The 16,610-nt window shown below is 41.6% G+C and overlaps 1 protein-coding gene and 1 non-coding gene across 2 annotated transcripts; both read right to left on the reverse strand.

Annotated features, from left to right (window-relative positions):
* Positions 1-2,482: 2,482 nt before the first annotated feature.
* LOC115261471 (large ribosomal subunit protein uL3) lies at positions 2,483-6,654 on the reverse strand. The gene is made up of 6 exons (XM_029863160.2): positions 6,500-6,654; positions 5,940-6,132; positions 5,308-5,476; positions 4,712-4,847; positions 3,113-3,502; positions 2,483-2,907 (listed from the first exon to the last, which is right to left on the reverse strand). Exons 1-6 carry the CDS (start codon positions 6,500-6,502, stop codon positions 2,551-2,553), a joined length of 1,248 nt encoding a protein of 415 aa, XP_029719020.1. The 5' UTR covers positions 6,503-6,654; the 3' UTR covers positions 2,483-2,550.
* On the reverse strand, positions 5,755-5,835 carry LOC115261665 (small nucleolar RNA U43). Its single transcript, XR_003894998.1, has one exon. It is a non-coding gene; the product is annotated as a small nucleolar RNA U43 (small nucleolar RNA).
* Positions 6,655-16,610: the final 9,956 nt, after the last annotated feature.

Genomic DNA, 16,610 nt, shown 5'->3' on the forward strand with positions numbered 1-16,610 from the left:
TTCAAGGGTAATGCTAATGCTTCTTCTTTGGCCTAAGCCGAACCACGCACACGGTGCGTTCAAATGTTTAAAACACGGTTGTGTCACGCGCACAACCTACAGCTTTCACCTGAACATATCACATGCACTCTTCCTGGCTGTCTTCGGCGATGTGCCACACCTCATTCAACCGACGTACAGTTTTCGCTTATAGCCACGGGCTATTCCGATTACCACGATTTGGCCACGGGCCGCACTACTGCGCACGATGCAGTCAATTTACACTATGTCACGGACATGAGTAATCATTTTCATCTTCCGGTCACGGACCGCACTTCTGCACTAGGTGCTCTTCTCCCACACGCGTAACAACAACTTCCGAAACATCCGGGAAAACCGATCACAACATCCGGCTCGAATGGACCAAAATGTTCCAACGATAGCTAAGGAGTTGGTCTTCACCGGAAGGAATTTCGGATGCGCTGAATGATTAACGCGTACTTAAATTAAACTAAACACTTTATTTGAAAATTTTACATCTTTTGTCTCCGCGACGACTTTACACCGCGAAGCTTCTTAGTGGACTGTTACATGTTCATTCATGCCTGTCGATCACTTGCCTATTCCGTTTTGAATGGTTTTCTATTCTCCACACTACCTAGTGAGCTTTCATTCTAGGCGCGCAAACTGTCTACACAGAAAAGTTCCTACCTATCACTGCGTTCTATCCTACAGGGCGCCCAAATGTATATTTTTTCGTAATAGTTCGTGACGTCATACAATATTCATTTTTCTTTCGTAACATATTCATTTCGCGTAAACAGTCAGAGACGATTGATACGTATTAAGACAAACTTTCCACTGCATCTGCCAGCAATAATCGGTGATCGATCAATATTTCGAGTACCCCAATTTACACAAGAATGCTTTACAATACAGTTGGAAAAACTAGAACAACACCTGGCCACAATGATGCATAAAGTACTAAAGCGGACCGGAAGTGCAAGTGAGCCAGCCCCACCATTCTTTGAGTAGTATAAAGTTCACCGAAAAAAGCGAATTAAATTCAATGGGGCACGTTCCGTGTAGTACTAGATTTGTAGTAATGAGCTGAATTTTTGTATGGTGAGAAGGTCAATTCTCCGTTTATGCAATGAAATGGTGCAAAAAGCGTGGGTATTATGATTCCTTGCCTAGAGCAATGGATAACTATTGTCGTTTTCGTTTTTGCGGTGGAGCTACACCGGTGTAGCACTTTTGCACCGAAAATGTTCGTTTTTGACTTTCTCTGCACCGCACATGATAGTGTAGCACTCAAAAAATCGGGAGTGTAGCTAGTGCACACCGTGTCCACCAATCAGTGTTTGCAAAGTTGTCAATATTTTGGTGTTTATACACGCACACCAATGCAACTGCACCGAAAATGTTCGTTTATTCAGCGAAAAGTGCAGCACGAAGCGGTGTAGCACCGCCGCAAAAACGACATATGTTGTTTATGTTGCAAGAAATTGAGAAAACAACAACACGGTTACCCAAAGTTTTGCTCAAACAGCATCAAATTAGGCAAGGAATCATAATACCCACGCTTTTTGCACCATTTCATTGCAGAAACGGAGAATTGACCTTCTCACCATGCTAAAACTCAGCTCATTACTACAAATCTAGTACTTCGCCGATATGTCCTATTGCAAAATTTGACAAAAATCCAGCTCACTACTTTCAATCTAGTACTTCACTGATTGCTTCCTATAGGAAGCAATCAGTGAAGTACTAGATTGAAAGTAGTGAGCTGGATTTTTGTATGGTGAGATGATCAATTCTCCGTTTCTGCAATGAAATGGTGCAAACAGCGTGGGTTATATGATTTCTTGCCTAATTTGATGATGTTTGAGCAAAAGTTTGGTTAACTGTGTTGTTGTATTATTTATTTCTTACAACTTCAACAACACAGTTACCCAAACTTTTGCTCAAACATCATCAAATTAGGCAAGAAATCATATAACCCACGCTGTTTGCACCATTTCATTGCAGAAACGGAAAATTGATGATCTCACCATACAAAAATCCAGCTCACTACTTTCAATCTAGTACTTCACTGATTGCTTCCTATTCCAACCTGGGTTGGAACTGGATGAGATCAGTTTCAACCCCAACCCGACTTCCGTTTCGCTTGTACTAAAGTTTGTTTGTTTGTTTACACATTTTCTGCCAATCCAGTTCCAACCCAGATTCAAAAAGAAAAACGGCATTAGGGTTTCCATTATGCCCCTAGTTCCCCTTATCATGTTGAAATGTACAAAACCATTTTTGATTGATTAAAACTCCTAGATGCTATAGCAGCGGCACCCAGGCTGCTTCCCATCCGAAGAAAAAACTCGCATTTTCGTGCTGCTAGTCACGTGCCACTACACCAGGTCCGGATCACGTTTGGAGTATTTATAGAAACCATAAGACTCCCACTCAGATAAGAAAGTTTCGGCATCAAGAATCGGAATTCTCTTAATCATTATATTAAGGGGATGTATTATTTCAGTACCATGATACATCTAAGCGAATTAACACGAAAAAACCTTAAGCCGACGATTTGGCGGCGGCAGCAGCAGCGGCAGCCTGGGCCTTCTCCTCGCGGATGCGGTCCTTCTTGAGTACACCGTAGTAGGCGCGCTTGTCAGCCGGCGTCTGGAACCGACCGTGTCCCATCTTCGACGAGGTGTCGATGAACTTGAGGTTGATCTGTTCCAGCGAGGCGCGCTTGGTGTGCACCAGCAGCGACTTGCGCAGGGTGATGATACGGCGCTTGGCACCGATGCAACAGCCCTTGATCATCAGGAAGTCCTGGTTGATCTCACCGTAGAAGGGGAAACCTCCCATCGGGGTGATCGACTTGTCCGTCAGATCGTACTCGGTGGCGGCGCTGTTCTTGACGACCTGGGGGTGGATGAGAAGGTTACGATTAGTTCAAAAGTTCGAAGTGTTGATTTGGTGTTGGGGAGTTTTTGGGGTGATCAGTCCTATCATTATGTACACATGACGTTTCATCGAGATGTAGTAAATTGTAGATTGATGTCGGCTACAAAGGATTTCATCATTCGAACAAATTGGGAGAACTCTGATGTGGGGGAGTTTTACGTACCTTGCCATCCTTGGTGTGGATTCCGGCACCAATGCGGTAGATCTTCTTGTTGATTTCCGTACGGTGGTGGTAACCCTTCTGACCGGCACGGGCGACGGTGAACGCCACACGGGACGGATGCCACGCTCCAATACAGGCAACCTTGCGCAGACCCTTGTGCGTCTTGCGGGGCAACTTCTTGGTGTGCCAACGGCTGGTGACACCCTTGAATCCCTTACCCTTGGTCACAGCAACGCAATCGATCATTTCGTCCTGACGGAACACATCGGCAACCGGGACTGGCTTTTCCAGATGCTCCTTGACCCAGTTGACCTTATCTTCGATGGTTCCACCGTTCAGCTGGATCTCAATGATGTGGGCCTTCTTCTGGCCTTGCTTGATCAGACGAATCTGAAAGGACACGATTCTGTTAGTTTCGAGGAATGGAATCTACCCACTTGAGGAAAGCAGGTTTGAGAGAGGATGAACTGTGGCTGGTATGGTTTATCTACGCGGTCACAGCCCAGGGGCTACGCGAAAGATCAGGAATATACCGTCCATCGCCTCCCGAAGGGCGATTTGCTTTACGACATTGAGGAACAACCGTGCATGGCGAAAGCAGAGTCGGCCCCCATATTTTAGACTTGGTTCCGTCGTCCCCGTGAAGAGACAACAGATCCGCGTCCAGGTGATGTCGTTATGAGTGTTGCGTCAGTTATTGCTTTTTCTTACTATTTTGTCTAATAGGCCAGTGGAAGTGAATCAAGATAAACCAAACGTCAAATCGACTTTTTCTTTTCATAGAGGCTGTACCTATGAAAAGAAAAAGTGGTTTTGGCATTTGGTTCATCCGTAGGCGCTGCCCTATTTAGCTTTGAACAAAGTCTGCATGGACTTCTGCACGAATTTATGCATACATGTGTGCACAAGTCAAAAATGGCTTATGTATACCGTAAAACGGGGTGAATAGAAACAACTTCCAGCATACTCAGGCAAGTATTTCTGGAACCGTGCGTAATAAAGTCAGTTGCAAGGGTCTCAACTTTGGGTCCCACCTCCCTCTTTAATTGCTGTAATTAGAATTCAAAACTGATTTTTATTTCGTTAACTTTTTTGAAAAAAAGGTTGTTTGTTTCTATTCGCCCCGCAATGGGGCGAATAGAAACAGCTTTAAGCAATTCTCGAATTTTTTTCAATTTCAAGACAGAAATAACTTTTATTTCGAATAAAACACTAAGACTAGATTATAATAATTCACCTACTGAAGAGAAAATTGTCGAATGTCAAAAAATACTTTAGTCTGTGAATACACACCAAATCGATAAAACGCAATTTTAATGGCGGAAGTTTTTTTGCCTCTAAATCGATACTTTGCTTTTAAAAATTTTCACAAAAAAAATAACGGAATTATCATCCCAAAAAAGGTTTATTGGAACACTGGTAGCATCTAACTAGCTAATAAAATTAAGTTTTGATGAATTTTAAAACATAATTGCCATCTTTTTTACAATAAGTTATTTGTTTCTATTCGCCCCATTGTTTCTATTCACCCCGTTTTACGGTAGTGAGAAAAAAGCAACATCTGACGAGTATTGATCGAAAATTGTCTCGTAAACTTACCTGAGAGTGAGCAATGACACGGATGAACTTGCAGTAGCGGATCATTTTCTTGAAGTTGTCCTCGATGGACTTCTTGCCCAGATCATCGGTCCACTTCTTGGAGGCCTTGGTGAAAGCCTTCTTCTTGCTCGCGTGCCTTTTGGGATTCGAAGAATGAACGAAACAGGGTTGCAATTCATCGGAAGAAAAGACAAAGAACAGAGAACGGTCCTCATCGGATGTGCTGCATGCTCATGGGATGTGCGTGCGCTTCCGAGCGGAGAACCATTTCTCAAGCCATGTTCACCAGAACTTCCCGCCGCGATCGCGGGATCGGGAATTCGGCTCACATGACGATTTTGAGCTCTCTCATGACGATCGAAGAGCTTTTGTGGTTGTTGGATTAGCATATTTTCAACGAGAATGGCAATCTCTACTCGCGCAAGCTAATTTGGACGCATTAAGTATCAGAAGGAAAGCAGCAGAAGTTGTTTCAACATGAAATTTCAGACATCTTGTTGGAACAAGAATAGCTTCATCATAGAAAATGTGTCCAATCAGCCCGCACATTTGAATTCTGATGGATATGAGACTACGACTTGAATTAGCATATTTACCAGTTCTTGTAGAAACGACGACGGCATTCTTCCGACAGATGCTGAGCCCAGACGTTGCACAGGGCACGCGGTCCGAATGGGGTCTCGATGTAGCCGACAGCTCCAACGACCACAATTGGAGGCGTTTCCAAGATGGTAACGGCTTCCACGACTTCCTTCTTGTTGATCTCTGCGGGATGGATAGAAAGAATAGATTAGGTAGGGAAATTTGGCGACATACCGATTTTCAATTTAGAATTAAGGTGAATATATGACGAAGCCACACCTCAAATTTTCAAGAGCACGAGCTGAATGAACCAAACGACGGATTGCGCTGAAAAGTTGATCGATTGGTCACCACCGGGGTGTGACCAATCGATCAACTTTTCAGCGCAATCCGTGGTTTGGTTCATTCAGCTCGTGCTCTTGAAAATTTGAGGTATGGCTTCGTCATATAATGTCCTTAAATGGGTCAGACAGCCCTAGTTCTAAACTGGTTTGTAATCATGGTTAATCAGAAATAACCGTAAACAATAATTTGATCATCATGTGAATTATGTATTCAGTACCGAAGACCAGTGAAGTTGAACAACATTTATGATCAACTTCACTCGGGTTTACGGTACAACGCCTCTTGTTGGTATTATACTCACTTGATCCCGGACGGTCGGCTTCACGCACGATGTGGGTCATACCAGCCTTGTAGGCCAGGAAAGCGGTCAGATGGACCGGCTTGGAGGGGTCATCCTTGGGGAATGCCTTTATTCTGCCCTGGTGGCGGGAAGCACGCTTCCTCGGGGCAAAAGCCATCGAACCATGGCGAGGGGCGGAGAATTTACGATGCGACTGGAAGAAGCGGAAACAAAAGTGAGGTTAGAATTGATAGTCATGTTTGTTGTGATAAATGAACAGAAAAACGTGGTTTAATTTTAATTATTATCATAGTTTTAACTAATTGTAGAACAAAAAAGTATGAAGCATATTTTAGAAATATTATAACATAAGATTTGTACACATTCTTATCAAAAAGTACATCAAAAACCGCATGGTGATAAGACTATTTACTGCACCAAATTTCACGAATTTTCATCAATTTCAAAGCTTACCCTCGAACACCATATAAATTGTGAACAATAAAGTTAACCATAATCTAAAATAATTAACTAATAAACCACATTTTTCACTAAAATATATTACACCAAGCACAACTCACCATCTTGTCAACGTTTACGTCCGACTTCCACGAAGTACAGATACGGAAAAGAAGGTTGTTGAAAAGTCACGTCTTGTCGTCGTGTCGAGGCCGAGGGAGCAAAGCGAATACACGAAAAAATGCTCGGTAGTTCAAAAAGATGGGAACATTTGAGGCAGCGGATTTGGATGGGTGTTGGACTGGTTGCTATAAGGAACTGAAAAAATATTGAAACTAGTTTGTTTAGGCGCCACGGCGCCCGTCAGCAGTTTGTATTTTTCTTTTCATATTTTTTTTGTTTCAAGAATATAACCTTGAATTCTGTTCATTCTTAATATACTGCTCCCTTTGGAATTGAGCCTGTTTTTCGTATTGGTGTTTTATATGCTTTTTTTGGATAAGACTATCTACACTCAGCCAAATAACCTTAAGATTTGCATAAGGCCCAACTTATGAAACGGCCTTTAAATAATTCATAATGATTCGGATGAATTTCATAAGGTCACTGTATGACGTAAAATCGTCTCACAGCTTGGCTTTTATTCATGTTTAGCAACATTAAATTCTCATGCGTCGGTAGCCGTGTGGATAAGACACAGGCTCGGTGATCCCGACGTTCATGGATCGAATCCAGTCTGCATCATTTTAAGATTTTTTTGTTCTTCTTTTTAGTCTATCTTATGAAATTTGTCATAGCAAGCACGATCAATTTTCATAGGCGAAACTACTGGGGGTGCCGGGGGTGCCAGGCACCCCCTAGAATTTGGATGCATTGCTGTGAGAGATCGGGCGATGAAAGATGAACGGGTGAACTAATGAATGTTTATTTGTAGTGCACCCCTAGTGAGATTCCGTGGTTTCGCCCATGTCAATTTTCATAAGGTATTCTTATGTCATCCATAAGAATTAGTTATAGCAAATTTTCATAAGGTATTTCGATGAATTTCGCTAGTTTTTTTTCACTGAGTGTATGATTGATCCCATCCGTAGAACTGCGTGGTAAATAGGGGTAATACACAAATTATGTCACGCAAAAATCGACCTTTTTCAACCACCCTCCCCCCTATGTCACACTTGTTGTATGGGACCTCAATATTTTTTGTAAGGGTCGTCACGTTGTGCAAAACCCCCCCTCCTCCCTTAGGGCGTGACGTAATTTGTGTACGACCCCATAGTTGGATTTACGGAACGAATGATGGCAGTATATGAAACAATATGAAGATTAATATATTATAAGAATCAAAATAAAATCTACTTTGGCGACTACTTTTGGTCGCAGTCAAAGATACGCGCGAGATAGTCGCCTAAGGCAACGGACCTGGTTTTCAAATTTTCCATCATAGTGATCTTTGATATTTCATGAAAAAAGTTCACCACGTGGCCGGGTGATGTGATGACTGTTGCGACTGCACGTGGTATTTGCACTGCGATTGAATTTCTTCCATCTTTTAAGACCCGAACAAGTAGTCGCCATAAATGTGTTTTTCATGCAACGCACAATACAAATTTAAAAATAGATAAATCTAAATTAACACTAAATATTTAATTGTAAAACAATGAGAAAATTGTAATAAACATTTCAGCAATTATCCTCAAAAATGATCATCTTTGATAAAATAAACTGAAGAGACGGTATAAACTATGTGTGCAATAGACGAAGAAATCGCTTGCAGTCCGAGCTCGCTAACGCTCGTTGGATTAAAAATAAGGATAACATCTCTGTTTGCATTATACCGAGCAAAATCTTGGATCTGTGGTTTGCCTAGAACCGAATCGACGCAAATACGACGCGTCGGATATCACAAACTTCGGCGGCCTGCTGCCGCCTTGTTTCCTCAATAGGACAGATCGGTGAAGTAGATTTGTAGTAATGAGCTGAATTTTTGTATGGTGAGAAGGTCAATTCTCCGTTTCTGCAATGAAATGGTGCAAAAAGCGTGGGTATTATGAATCCTTGCCTAATTTGATGCTGTTTGAGCAAAACTTTGGGCAACAGTGTTGTTGTTTTCTCCATTTCTTGCAACATAAACACCATAGTTATCCAAAGTTTTGCTCAAACAGCATCAAATTAGGCAAGGAATTATAATACCCTCGCTCTTTGCACCATTTCTTTGCAGAAACGGAGAATTGACCTTCTCACCATACAAAAATTCAGCTCATTACTACAAATCTAGTACTACACCGAACGTGCCCCATTCTCTATATGCGGCTTCGCCGCATGTGTCCCGTTGGTTGTGAACAGCGAAGAATTTTTGTTCCGACATAGTGTTTCCTGGCTGTAGGGATTGAGAGGGATACCAAGAAAAGGATTAACAGGGCATATAGCATTTGCAGCAGTGATGCGCTACCGGATAAACAAAGCAAACGAAACAAACGATCAAGATGAAATGAAACTTCAGTCTTGTAAAGTATTTCACACGAGTAGGATGCATTGTTTGCATTCTTCCTCGTTTTAGAGAGTTTCGGCCATCGGAATTATCAGGCAGGCTGATCCGGGTAGCCGGTGTCCGTCCGGACACCACACTGGCTATAGCAAAATATAACTTCATAGCACTCGCAATACGTCTGAACGATTGTCATCGGAAATCACACGGAAACAAAGCCCACCAACAATCAAAGATGCCTGTTCGCGCCAACGCGAAGTGGTAACCCGGTCAACCAGTGAGAGATTTTCGATGTCGATCGATATCGATTTGTTTTGAAACGATGGCGATCGCTATCGACAGATAAAGAACTATAAAGAAAATCAGTATCTGGTTGATAGGGAACCCGCGAATATTTTGCCCCTATTTTCCTTACCACACTCCACGTCTTCCAACTGCCTATCCAACAACAGCAACAACGTTCAAAATGCGTGCATCAACTTTACCCGCAGTCAATCGCCAATTAGATACTCCTACAAAATTGGCGCTGATTTACTCGAATGGGTTGATTTCATTCGCGACCTAGGAGTGATTATGGACAGTCAGTTGAGGTTCAATGAGCACGTCGAGCTGACAGCAGCCAAGGCACGGTCAGTGCTCGGTTTTATTCGTCATCACGTAACATTCATCACTGACATCTACGCTTTAAAGGCTCTCTACTGCAGTCTGATTCGTAGCATACTTGAATATGCCGCCTCGTATACCGCACCAGTCTGGGCACCTCATCATGTTACGCAAATTCTGAAACTGGAGCGGATACAGAGGTTTTTCATCAAATTTGCCCTTCGGCAACTTCTTTGGGCGAACCCCGAAGATTTGCCACCATACAACTCAACGTTGTCAATTGATTGACCTGGAAACGCTTGCCAATAGGCGTATCAAATTGCAGCGTGTGTTTATATTTGATTTACTCACGCATCGCATAGATTGTTCTACACTACTTCAAAACATAAACGTCCACGTTCCACCACGAATCCTTCGAAATTATGATGCGCTTGTTCTACCAGTTCACAGGACGGATTATGGGTTCTACATTCCTTTTAATGTTTGTATTCGTGCGTTTAATCAGGCATTTAATTCAGTTTTTTATCTGTTTGACTTTGATGTAAGTAAGAATATGTTTGTAAGTAGGATTAAGAAAATAGGTTATGAAACAGTCTGTACGATGTTTATCGAAGACCAAGAAATCGAGCAAGAATTAAATAAATAAATAAACGTGAACGAACATGCACGCAAGGAGTGACAAGGAGTGATGTAGGTACAGCGTCTCCTTATGTGTCAGCCGCCAACGACGACCGAACCACCACAGGGTTTATATGCGTGGAAGTTTCCACCGCCACCACGATCGTTGCATGCAAGCAGCTATCCTTTTCCTTTCATCTCATCTACATCGCTCGACGCCGCCACCGCAGAACAGTCCACTTTCAACCTCCGACCGAAACAGATCAACCATCGCCGAGAAAGACGCTTTGATTCGATCCCGCAATTTGTGAACAAAAAGCGATCTTAAATACAAAATAGTTTAGTTAAGTAGTGAAAAAATCCTCGTTTTCCTTCACTAGTGAAATCCCGAAATAATACAGTCCACTTCCAATCGAGTTACCGGTCCCGAATCCGTTCACCCCGAAAATCCCCGTTCCACGACGGAACAATGCCGTTTCCTTGTAATATAAACAACGCTTTATAAGAACTTCTGAAAATTAAGTGGTCCTTACCAAGGTTAACCGTTAAGAATTCTTACGATCAAACATCTCGAAAATAAAGTATTGATAACCCAACTAACAATCACTCATTTAACAGGCACCTTTATGACGAATTAATTCAGCATAATGTTGAATAACATTTGAATTATTTTCACGTACAACCTATGTTCGGGTTTTGTTCACACAAATTTGGAGAAGTTATAAAGCATCATGTGTGCACCAACTTATTTTGTTGTTGTTCAAAACGTTTTACAAATGTACAAGAAAGTTGTTATTAGGCTTTGGCAAAAATGACTGAAAATAAATAAAATGCAAAAATGTTGAACACTCACGAGAGTAATTATTTGCTCTCTCATGTTGAGAACACTTATTATGAAATAAGACTTACATATAAAATTATTATGGCGCCAGCACCAAACCGAATAGCGACGTTTTGACTAGCGACACTTTTCGACTAGCGACACTTTTTTTCAGTACCGGGTGGGGTGCGCTGTGTGCGTTCAATGATGCACTATCATATACGTCACTTCCGATGTATGTTGTAAACAACTCAAAATTAGCAAAAATATTTTTCTATAAAAAGTTTTTTGATTTCCAATCGAATTCATAATACCTAAATCCAGATTAGAACTCGAGACCTATCGATTGCCAGCCACATGCCTTCCTGTCTGCGCCATCCTAGAGATGGTGAGATGCAGCACCCAAAGCAAAACATATTCTTCCCATGACTCAATAATGATCACTCCTGAACTTGTGTTCAGCAGTGGTGAATTACCACAGAACGTGGTAATCAACTGAACAACGCCATATACTTCAACAGCTGTTCAGCCCAAAACACGTGTTTTCCATTCTGATTTCGCTGTCAGTATTTTTATCGCACGGTGAGAAAACTTGTATCGAATGCGGCCAAAAAGTGTTGGTCCTTATTGAAGATATTGTTTCCAGACGAACTAATTGCGATATGAATATGTTTTTATTTTTATTATTAAATATCAATCTTTAAAAATGTGTGACAATATGTGGTGCGATATGGTCTTGGACATGGTGCATTCACAGCATCTGTTCAGGTAATCTACTCATGCTCAGTCGAAGATCCGTAAAGCATTTTTTTATTTGTGCTTTTGCCATGGAATCTTGATTCCATTCTTCAATAAATAGTGCATAAGAATGTTTTTGAAATGTGTCGATTTCTGAATGCTGTTTGGTTATCTAGGTGACTGTGAGAACAATATTCAGTAAACACGACAGCACTGAAATGTCAAATGCATCGATCCAAGCGTCTCGTACAATCGAATTGCCGCGGAAGATAAAAAAATATAATATTCAAGGTACAAGATATCTTGTTACAGACTAATAATAATAAATAAATGCCTAATTTTTACGTTGATTACGTCTACTGGCACTCAATGTTAAACTACATAATTCTATTCTGTTTGATTTTATGCGATTTATTTAAAATTTTGGTTCTTTAATAACTTGGTTGTCTAAACAGTTTTAGCCATGATTTATCCCATAATCCGAACAAAGTTCCGAGTCAAACTATGACGGAATGAAGGCGTTTATTTGACAAGTAAAAAGCACATTGTTCAGGAGCATATGCTTATCGATACATCAGTTTAATAAGATGCAGACAAATGTTTTGTTAAACTCTTTTGTTAAGGAATCAATGCTTGTCGAATAAATTTCTTGTTAAACTTTTGGAAAGTGTTTTAATTTATCATTGTTGATACCGATGAGGAAAGTCGAACATTGACTATTTTCTCAATTGAAAAATCATTTAAACAGTAATGTGTAGAGCATAATTTTAGTTCAGCTATCATGACCATTATTAGGCAACAATTCAGCAAGCTTGCTTGTTTGTGACTTGCAATTGTTAGTTGGGAATGTTTTTATCCGAAGTCCAAATGAATTTCTCGCAACTATGGGAAAGAGTGAAAATATATTTTACCATTTTTTTTGTGCGGAATATTTCCTAAACCAGATCTTATCTCTGATCTCATCTCATCTCTTATTTCATCGTGCAGCTCTCATCTCGCATATTTCGTCTCTCATCTCGTCCCTCGGCTCATCTCTTATGTCATCTGTCATCGCATCTTTCACCTCATCTCTCATCTCATCTCTCATCTCATAACTCATCTCATATCTCAACTTATCTTCAATCTAATCTCTAATCTCATCTCTCATCTCATCTCTCATCTCATCTCTCATCTCATCTCTCATCTCATCTCACATATCATCTCTCATCTTATCTCTCATATAATCTATCATCTCATCTTGCATTTTTCCTTTTGTCTCATTCGACCTTTTGTACATTCGACTATTTGTCCATTCGACCTTTTCTCCATTCGACCTTTTGTCCATTCGACCTTTTGTCCCATTCGACCTTTTGTCCATTCGACCTTTTGTCCATTCGACCTTTTGTCCATTCGACCTTTTGTCCATTCGACCTTTTGTCCATTCGACCTTTTGTCCATTCGACCTTTTGTCCATTCGACCTTTTGTCCATTCGACCTTTTGTCCATTCGACCTTTTGTCCATTCGACCTTTTGTCCATTCGACCTTTTGTCCATTCGACCTTTTGTCCATTCGACCTTTTGTCCATTCGACCTTTTGTCCATTCGACCTTTTGTCCATTCGACCTTTTGTCCATTCGACCTTTTGTCCATTCGACCTTTTGTCCATTCGACCTTTTGTCCATTCGACCTTTTGTCCATTCGACCTTTTGTCCATTCGACCTTTTGTCCATTCGACCTTTTGTCCATTCGACCTTTTGTCCATTCGACCTTTTGTCCATTCGACCTTTTGTCCATTCGACCTTTTGTCCATTCGACCTTTTGTCCATTCGACCTTTTGTCCATTCGACCTTTTGTCCATTCGACCTTTTGTCCATTCGACCTTTTGTCCCATTCGACCTTTTGTCCCATTCGACCTTTTGTCCCATTCGACCTTTTGTCCCATTCGACCTTTTGTCCCATTCGACCTTTTGTCCCATTTGACCTTTTGTCCCATTCGACCTTTTGTCCCATTCTACCTTTTGTCCCATTCGACCTTTTGTCCCATTCGACCTTTTGTCCCATTCGACCTTTTGTCCCATTCGACCTTTTGTCCCATTCGACCTTTTGTCCCATTCGACCTTTTGTCCCATTCGACCTTTTGTCCCATTCGACCTTTTGTCCCATTCGACCTTTTGTCCCATTCGACCTTTTGTCCCATTCGACCTTTTGTCCCATTCGACCTTTTGTCCCATTCGACCTTTTGTCCCATTCGACCTTTTGTCCCATTCGACCTTTTGTCCCATTCGACCTTTTGTCCCATTCAACCTTTTGTCCCATTCGACCTTTTGTCCCATTCGACCTTTTGTCCCATTCGACCTTTTGTCCCATTCGACCTTTTGTCCCAATCGACCTTTTGTCCCATTCGACCTTTTGTCCCATTCGACCTTTTGTCCCATTCGACCTTTTGTCCCATTTGACCTTTTGTCCCATTCGACCTTTTGTCCCATTCGACCTTTTGTCCCATTCGACCTTTTGTCCCATTCGACCTTTTGTCCCATTCGACCTTTTGTCCCATTCGACCTTTTGTCCCATTCGACCTTTTGTCCCATTCGACCTTTTGTCCCATTCGACCTTTTGTCCCATTCGACCTTTTGTCCCATTCGACCTTTTGTCCCATTCGACCTTTTGTCCCATTCGACCTTTTGTCCCATTCGACCTTTTGTCCCATTCGACCTTTTGTCCCATTCGACCTTTTGTCCCATTCGACCTTTTGTCCCATTCGACCTTTTGTCCCATTCGACCTTTTGTCCCATTCGACCTTTTGTCCCATTCGACCTTTTGTCCCATTCGACCTTTTGTCCATTCGACCTTTTGTCCATTCAACCTTTTGTTCCATTCGACCTTTTGTTCCATTCGACCTTTTGTTCCATTCGACCTTTTGTTCCATTCGACCTTTTGTCCCATTCGACCATCTGTCACATAGCCCCTGCACCCTACCCTAACCCTTTTCCCTACCCTCTACCCTATCCTCTACCCTACCCACACGCAGAAAAATAAATTGTAAACACAATTAAATTCTAGTTCAAATCAACCGATTTTTTAGTTTAAGGCCCCTTTAGACTATCTGATTTTTCGGTCTGATTCGAGCAATAGGACAGATCGGTGAAGTACTAGATTTGTAGTAATGAGCTGAATTTTAGTATGGTGAGAAGGTCAGTTCTCCGTTTCTGCAATGAAATGGTGCAAAAAGCGTGGGTATTATGATTCCTTGCCCAATTTGATGCTGTTTGAGCAAAACTTTGGGCAATAGTGTTGTTGTTTTCTCCATTTCTTGCAACATAAACAACATAGTTATCCAATGTTTTGCTCTAACAGCATCAAATTAGGCAAGGAATCATAATACCCACGCTTTTTGTACCATTTCTTTGCAGAAACGGAGAATTAACCTTCTCACCATACAAAAATTCAGCTCATTACTACAAATCTAGTACTACACCGAACGTGCCCCATTTGAGTGACCTTTGTTTACGATTTCATACATTTTTTTCGAGCAGTCACTCAAATCAGACCGACAAATCAGATAGTCTGAACGGGCCTTTACTATAGGGCACTGCACTGTTTTGATTTTGTATGGGATGTTGACGTTTCTTGGCCTTGCTGTTTACAAAATTTCTGTAAGAGTGAAAGAGAAGGGGAGAATTTCATGCAGTGCCCTATGCCCTCACCGCAAATTTGACGTTTGAGCGGTACCGACACCGCTCAAACGTCAAATTTCGCGTGAGAGTAAAGGCCCCTTTAGACTATCTGATTTTTCGGTCTGATTCGAGCAATTTGAGTGACCTTTGTTTACGATTTCATACATTTTTTTCGAGCAGTCACTCAAATCAGACCGACAAATCAGATAGTCTGAACGGGCCTTAAGCAGGTCAGCATAAATAGCACCGACGAACCGACGTGACAGTGGTGTTTCAAAACTGTCCCCCCTCAATTTAACGGTCGACCAGCCAAGCGAGCGAACCCTTCTGTCAAATCAGCGCAGACGCGAACCTCTTCCTATATGAACACACGGGGGTTTGGGATCAAGCTAGCAAACCAACGCGAACCGTTATAGAGGTGGCGATAGTGTTCGGCTATTTTTCATCATGGCGTCACGGACAACAAATTTGAATTTGTTTGTTCTAGCTGTCACGTCGGCTCGTCGGTGTAAATAGTCTATTTTACGAAACGACAACAGTGTTGATATTGATATTAACACTCACGGGCTTGGGCGCAACCTCCTGTCAAATTTTCATTCATGAAATGAGCGATCAGCTGATCCGAAACGTCTCGTAAAATGGCTCATTCGTGCAGTGGACCATAGAGATAAGTGACATTTCAACACACGAACACTAGCGCAAATTTTTCCTCACACAAAAGTGCACGCCGATTGAAAGGCTACTCAGATTGCATATGCAAATATTACCCAATCGATTTGGGTAAAACGGGTAAATAATGATAAAACTAACGTCCGGGGCAAGAGTGCAAATATTTTCCTCGCAGTTTCACAACTACATCTACAAAAAAGGTACGCATACATTTGAACGTGATTACCTCTATAGCGACAAACTGATTTCTAGTGTAGTACGCATCTGAAAAGTACTGTGGAAAAGGATAGTACAAGAAACGGTCAAGAAATGATTTCGCTGTCAAAATTTCTTGAGCGGTCCGCAGCTGAAAAGAAATGAAAATTGTGTAACGCTCGTAACGCCTGCCGGGCAAATCAAATGGAGCTGTCACTTTTCCTTGCGGAAAAATGTTCCGTTCAATTGGGTTCTTTAGGGGTCTCCCGATTATTTCATAATCAGATTCTCCGCCCAAAAATTAGTCGAAATCCAAAATTTCATAATTTTTGGAGTCCGGGAACTATTTTTAAAATGCATTTAAAGTTTGTATGGGGAAATTTTTTTGTTCGGGCCGAACTGTCATTTTATCGATTGAACTGTCATTCTATCCACGAAAATTAAAACTGTTT

This window comes from Aedes albopictus, chromosome 3 (assembly GCF_035046485.1).
Source record: "Aedes albopictus strain Foshan chromosome 3, AalbF5, whole genome shotgun sequence".
NCBI lineage: Eukaryota > Metazoa > Arthropoda > Insecta > Diptera > Culicidae > Aedes > Aedes albopictus.

Bases quoted from the DNA above. Each gene is read 5' to 3' on its own strand.
- LOC115261471 (XM_029863160.2), bottom strand. The intron at 5,477-5,939 runs GTGAGTATAATA...TCCATCCCGCAG, and splicing joins AGCCGACCGTCCGGGATCAA to AGATCAACAAGAAGGAAGTC. The intron at 4,848-5,307 runs GTAAATATGCTA...GAATCCCAAAAG, and splicing joins CGTCGTTTCTACAAGAACTG to GCACGCGAGCAAGAAGAAGG.